This window comes from Harpia harpyja, chromosome 6 (assembly GCF_026419915.1).
Source record: "Harpia harpyja isolate bHarHar1 chromosome 6, bHarHar1 primary haplotype, whole genome shotgun sequence".
NCBI lineage: Eukaryota > Metazoa > Chordata > Aves > Accipitriformes > Accipitridae > Harpia > Harpia harpyja.
In genome coordinates this window covers 12,189,722-12,196,725 of record NC_068945.1, presented here as the reverse complement: position 1 = coordinate 12,196,725, position 7,004 = coordinate 12,189,722, and the positions used below count along the sequence as shown (strand labels likewise).

Here is a 7,004-nt window from a genome sequence, read left to right as displayed (position 1 = left end):
TTCCCACTGAAACTGGGAAAAAATGGTTCTAATCTGTATCCTTGGAAATCTGCAATCAGGTAATTTATTAACACTGGATTTAGTCTATTAAAAGCTGTATATTTTTCCCTGAACCATGCTCTGTGCACACTAGAGAAATAAATGTGCACAGGCAGCCTTTATTCTGACATTTCCTAGCTTTTTAATCCTAGTCTTCGCTGCCTTAAGAATATTAATTGACACACTTTTCATGCATGACATAAAGAATCTACCAGTGTTAGTAAAACATAAGATTTTACATTAATAATGAGAATTTTCATTCATATATATACTTTACTGAAAAATGTACATGATTTCTACCTTGTTACTCTGAATGATCACCCTATCTGTCAATTTCAATAATTTTCACTCTTTTCTTATTCCTCATACAGCTTTTATCCCTTTAAATATTTTTTCTGTTTTGATCATTATACACCTCTACAACAAACCTCCACAACTTTAACTATTCTACCTTTTCTAAGATAACTGTTTTCTTATATTTCAGTTTCTGGTGATCTGCTGTTTCATCTACTCGAGCTTTCTTTATAACTTTTGTTACCTTATTTAGCCCTTGAAAACACCCACAGGGAATATTACCTCAGCATCTTATCAGAACTGTAAAGCTGAGGCTACAGTTCCGATGTGCAATATGCTATTACAGTATCTTCACGAGGACATCCTGCATATACCAGGTTAATATTTACTGATGTGCTAATGTAATAATGACCTTTCTGCCTCTCCTCCTCTCTGGGGTACTTTCTATCTATAGGGCTGGGAATTAATGACAGTCTCTCTGTGCTGCCTGATGTCAGAGCTGAGAAAGGTGTGAAGGATATATAAGAGCCGTATTATTTGTCAGAAGGAAGGGAGAAAAGGGGTACTCCAGAGCTAGATGCAAGTGTGGAATTGTTGCGTGCACCCTTCTTGCTAACACAGGCGTGCTGCTTCACTTAGCTCCCTGACCACTAAAAGGTAAACAATTTCCTTTTTTTTCTTACTTAGGATGCAGTGCAACAGATGTGCTTTCAGGAAAGCACAATGTTTCTCATTATTAATCAACAGCATTTTTCAGGAAAAGGCTGAGATAACTTCAAGGTAAATTGCACCTGGGACCAGAATTTGAGACTGAGACTTGTCAGGAAATCCAAACTGGAGATAAGGGAAAGAGGATTGAAACTACTAGATGGAAAATGAACATTTGCTGTTGAGAGCTATCTGTCTGAAACTGCATTGTGTCACTAAACTTAGGGGGATCATTTTTTTACTCTAGCCTGTGAAAATGACTAGCTGCTGTTGATTTAGGACAGAATGGGCACCAGTAATACAATATGCTGAAGAGTATTTGGGTTTGCTTTCAGTTTTGAATCATTATTCTTTTCAGAAAGTTTGGAAGCAAAGATGTGCAACCTAAAGCTGTCGGTTTTCTTCATTGCACTTTCTGTCACACTGAGCTGTTTGGAATCTACACCTATTGAGAAGTGAGTAATAAATAATCATATTTATTTCTTTTTAGGGGAAAACATGTTCAGATTATTGCATGAAATTTTTTGTTTGCTTTCATGTCTCAAATAATACAAGCAAAAATAGAGGTATTCAATTTCACAGGGTATTTTATTGTTGTTTAAAGATTACTATCTGTGGCTGATGATCTATCTGATGGTAATTCCAAGAGACAAGGATGGATATTGCCAGTAATGTCACAGAATACACTCTCAGGACTTAGTGAGGAAATGCCAGAACAACCAGCAGCAAAGACAAAAAGGTATTGATTTTCCTTGTTTCTCCTAGTCATATCAGCTAGGATTAAACTATGAAGTAAACTTTGTGCCAGTGATATTCTGTTACTTGACTCTTTGTGTCTGATGTTTATTCTCAAAAAGAGCTTAAAATACCCTTCTTCTTGTAAATACAGCCATTCTGTAAGCCTAAAGATCAAAGCATTCAGATAGAAAGTGAAACCCAGACACAAAAATTGCAGATCATTTAATAACTTTACATAAATTAGAAAGGCTACAAATACTACATTGCTTTGAGAAGAAAGGTGTATTTTGAAAGGGACTTTTCTTAAGTTTGTCACATTTCCAAGCCTGAAGGGAAAAAAAATATATATATACCCTTCTTAGTAACACTAATGCTTTGCTAGAATGGAATTATTTTATAATATAACTGTTTCCTGTAAGTAAGTATTATTTCATTACAGAGTTAAATATCAATTTAATCATGGGAAGAAGGAAAATAAGCAATCAGTTCTGATAGAATTTAACTTGTCTGAAATGCATTCATGTTTATAAATCCATAAATCCAATTTTGGGTAACTTCTTTATGAATACAATAGCATTTCAAAAAGTGTTTGCAATTTGTACTAAAAGATAAACAGCACTGAACTATTCTATGTTCGTCGGGCTTTTGAGTGAATTTCTTTCAATGACAATTCTGTTATGGATAGATTCAGTAAATACACATGTCTGTATAGTTGCCTGTTCCTTTCTCTTTGAATTCATAAAAAAAAAAAAATCATTATTATATGACAATTTGGTTATCTTCCAAAATATTTTGATAATGGAGACTAAGTTCCCACATTTTTACAGCTATTACTTTAAAGAAAATAATAATAATTGTAATACTCAAACACAAGGCATCACCTTTATGAGTGTGGTATGCCTTATCTGCTTTTCTGGGGCCTTGGTAAACAATGTCTTACTGGGTGAACTGTCTCATTGAAGCACATATTCAATTAATGGTGACAGATCAGAGACCTAACAGGTATAATGGGTTCAGTCAGGCTAGATGTCAGCTAGAAATCTAGTAGCTTCCTGTAAGGACTGGAGTTTTACACTTGGAATGTCAGGGCCTGATTTTGTACCTTTAACGAAAAAGAGAATTCTGCCTCCACAAATAAATCAGGATTTCCATGAGAACTAGTTGCTCTTTGAACTTCATATGTTAAGGGCTTGATTAAACTCTTTTAAAATCAATAGAAATAACCCACGGAAATCTCAGAGAGGCTATATCAAGCCCTATCCAACCATATCTTTTAAATACAACTACATATTTAAAATATTAATTGCTTAGAAATTGCTGCCTATTTGCCAACGAAGAACCAGTGTAATACAGACATTTCTCTCACAATTGCTATTCCATTTGGATTCTTAGATCAATACAAATAACTCTAAAAGAACAGATGACATTTTAGATAACAGATTTGATCAATCAATAGGAAAAGGAACTCATTGGTAATTACTCAGAGTTTGAAACTGGGAAATTGTCACTCTTCACAGTAAATTTTTGCTGCAAACTGTTGTCTACCTCATGGCCCATCAACATGAATAAGCCCAAGAAGATTAACAATAACTCAAAAAGCAATCTTAGCAAGCAAGTATTTCTGTCTGAAGGAACAACATAGTGGCCTGAGAAACAAATCTGAAAACCTAAGCTCCCTCAAGCTAACAGTTTTACTGTGATTAAAAAAAAAAAATCCCATGCTACATAAGTTCTACCTGGAGTTCTGTAAACAGTCTGCTGGTTCAAACAATAAAATACTATTTTTAGATATGGACTCTTCCATGGACACTCTTTAAAGTCTCATAAAGCAAATTATTATCATCGCCTACCACAACAGCATTTTCAAGTTCCTGGTGTTTCAACATCTTTTCAGTAGTGAAGAAATCTCTGTTTAAACAGAGCTAAATCTTAAGTGGTACTGAAGTTGGCAGAACTTGGCAGCGCCCGCCACCTCTCACGATATGTGGTGCAGTTGGGAGAAAGAGTCTTTGGGCTCAATCCACTTGATGTGGACTGGAAGATTACTGTTCACTTCAATGAGAGCAGTATATGATTCTGTGGGAACAAGAGAACTAAATAAATGTTAGTGATTGCCATTATGTTAGTAATCCTTATGATATCAGCAAGAGCTCTAAATAGATTTAGAAGTTGAGCTTAAAGCTAAACATTTATTCATTGTTTTCACTTACTGCCTTAACTACACTATCATTACAGGTTTTCTAGATGTCATAAGCTGCTATGCAGAATATCAATAAAAATGACATATGACTGTTAAGGTCTTTGCATTTAAATAACCCCCATCATTAAAACTGATAATAGCATACAGCGCAAGATTTTTTTTCAGGCACAAAGTAGGTGGTAGGAAGATTGTAATGTTCCTGTATTTGTGCACATATTAAAAGAACTCCCACATTAGCACAGCTCAAATGCCTGTTAGAGGTGGCACACTTGATTGCTCATCATTTGACTTAATCTTGGCTCTTTTTGTTTCATCTTAGTAGTCACCATCTGGAGAAACGGAAATGCAACACTGCTACATGCGTGACACAACGCTTGGCTGACTTTTTAGTTCGTTCCAGCAGCAACATCGGAGCAATTTATTCACCTACGAATGTGGGGTCCAATACATATGGAAAGAGGGACACAGCTGGGCTTTTAAGGAGAGACCCCTAAAACAATGCACAGTTTCAGGGTGTTAAAATGACTACTGATACAGTTTTCATTAGGAGCTCAGTTTTTAATGTATCAATAACCTCTTGGTCATTTATTACTTGTACAGTCTTAACAGTGCCTTGTTTTCTGTGTGTGCGTGTGTATGTGATTTATGTTCATCATTTCACTATGCATGTACAATGACATGCATAGGCTATTGTTTCAACTCCATTAAGAACTCCAGAAATCTGCTTGTCAAATTCCTTTGTAAAAAAATAAATATATATATCACAATAATAAATGGAAAAGTAATTGCAACAGGGTTTTTTATTATTATTATTATTATCATTATTATTATTATTATTATTATTAAAAGGATGAAAAAGATAACCATGATGTGTATGTCTTTATAGTCACAGTTTGGTAAGAGAAAGAATTCATCTTAATTAAGACCAACAAAAATCAGAATGCTAACAGAAGTTATGTCCTAATGAAAGTAAAACATAAGAATCTTCTGGTTTTGAAACATCTACAGTGTCTTGTTTTGCACAATTGAAGGAACAACTAGATGAGACAAGATGGCTGCATTGTGCGTATGATTATACCAGTTAACTGACTGGTCTCTTTCCACCTTAACATGCATTAAGCAAGTAGAAGTGGTCTTGCAGCACAGATTTCCGTACATACTGAGCATGGGATTTTAAGAATTTACAGTTCTTACCTTAAGATGGTATCAGTAAAATGTAAGCATAATGAGCATAAGTGTTTTTAAATATAAATAAAAGAAAACTCAGTTAACAAGCTAGAAGAAGCACCTGTCCTTAGGTATTCCTTTCCTTGAACTAGAGTAACATAGGGAAGAGACAAAACCAAGCATCAAAACATATCATAGAAACAGGGTATCTGTCCACTGGCATACTTACATTGCTACCAAAATCCAAGAAAACAATTTTAGAGATGGGCAGACCTTAATGGAAATTTGACAGTGTTATTTACTCCTACCTCAGCCCAGGATCAGTGCAGGCTTAATAAACATGTTTGTTCCATTAAATTATTAAGCAAACTTTCATAGAGATGGTATCCTATATCACAGCAATGGTTGTTTTGTCCATCATTTTCTCAGTGAAGAGTTCACTATCATCTGAAAAACATTGTTGTCCAATTATGAAAAACATTCAGCAGAATCATAGAATCATAGAATCATAGAATCATTTCGGTTGGAAAAGACCTCCAAGATCATCAGGTCCAACCATTAACCATGCCCCCTAAACCATGCCCTGGAGTACCCTGTCCACTCGCTTTTTGAATACCTCCAGGGATGGTGACTCAACCACTTCCCTGGGCAGCCCATTCCAATGTTTGACAACCCTCTCAGTAAAAAAATTTTTCCTAATATCTAACCTAAATCTCCCTTGCCTCAACTTGAGGCCATTTCCTCTTGTCCTATCTCCAGCCACCTGACAGAAGAGACCAACACCCACCTCACTACAACCCCCTTTCAGGTAGTTGTAGAGAGCGATAAGGTCTCCCCTCAGCCTCCTCTTTTCTAGACTGAACAACCCCAGTTCCCTCAGCCGCTCCTCATAAGACTTGTGCTCAAGGCCCCTCACCAACTTGGTTGCCCTTCTCTGGACACGCTCAAGCAGCTCAATGTCTTTCCTGTAGTGAGGGGCCCAAAATTGAACACAGTACTCGAGGTGCGGCCTCACCAGTGCCGAGTACAGGGAAGCCTAGTTCTGGAGAAGCAAATGAAATCTTAATAATTGCCTTTGGTTTATTTGTTTCTGTTATAAAGTATGCCTCAAAATATAAACATTTTTGCTAAGTTTAATGTTAAATGGCATATTCCCTTCATTTCACAAATAACACATAGGAACAAAAATTACTGCACAGAATTTCTGCTGTAAAAGTGTTACTGATTATTCTGTTCAGAAAAGTTTCAACCTTCATTAATGTTCTAATCAATATTTATTCTGAATTTTATTGAGAAAACCATTCATATGGTATTAAACTTCTCTAATATTTCTGCAAGCTTGAAATGCTTTCCATTCAAGTTACTTTTGAGATATCTTATATACCCATTGTGTGCTTAATTTGTTTTTCAGCTAGAATATTTACTTTTCCGAAAAGAAACAAGAAAGTGACAGAATAGCTCTGAAGTATCAGTGTGACGTTATTTGTACAGAGGAGTAACCAAGTGGAGTCTTCACTGGGGGTGGATGCTGATTTCTAGGCTGAGCCCAACCTGAAATATGTACAATGCTTTACCCATCAGCTTTTGCTCTTCGAGCTACCATTTGACAAATCAAAACAAAGCACAGACTGTCTATGCATGGGTTCAGTGGAACTGTATACATTATTTTCTGCCTTATGTACTCCTGAACTTAGTGGATTTGATACTAACATCTATTTAAAAAGTTTGCCCTATTTGGCAAATCCTAAAAAATGTTACTCATCTCTCAAATCAGTGAAACAACAGAGAGGGAGGGATAAGAGGTATATCAATAGCTCAGAGGGACCATCTCGCCATCTTTAGCTGCTTTTTGTCTAAC

General features: G+C 35.9%; 1 protein-coding gene across 1 annotated transcript; it reads left to right on the top strand.

The window, feature by feature from the left end:
* Nucleotides 1–857: 857 nt before the first annotated feature.
* IAPP (islet amyloid polypeptide) lies at nucleotides 858–4,762 on the top strand. The gene is made up of 4 exons (XM_052790525.1): nucleotides 858–990; nucleotides 1,400–1,496; nucleotides 1,646–1,780; nucleotides 4,299–4,762. The coding sequence occupies exons 2-4, from the start codon at nucleotides 1,417–1,419 to the stop codon at nucleotides 4,471–4,473; spliced, it is 390 nt and encodes a 129-aa protein (XP_052646485.1). The 5' UTR covers nucleotides 858–990; nucleotides 1,400–1,416; the 3' UTR covers nucleotides 4,474–4,762.
* The last annotated feature ends 2,242 nt before the right edge of the window (nucleotides 4,763–7,004 follow it).

Coding starts and splice junctions, on each gene's coding strand:
- IAPP (XM_052790525.1), top strand. CDS start 1,417: ATGTGCAACCTAAAGCTGTCGGTTTTCTTCATTGCACTTTCTGTCACA. Junction 1,497..1,645: donor GAATCTACACCTATTGAGAA/GTGAGTAATAAA, acceptor TGTTGTTTAAAG/ATTACTATCTGTGGCTGATG. Junction 1,781..4,298: donor CCAGCAGCAAAGACAAAAAG/GTATTGATTTTC, acceptor GTTTCATCTTAG/TAGTCACCATCTGGAGAAAC.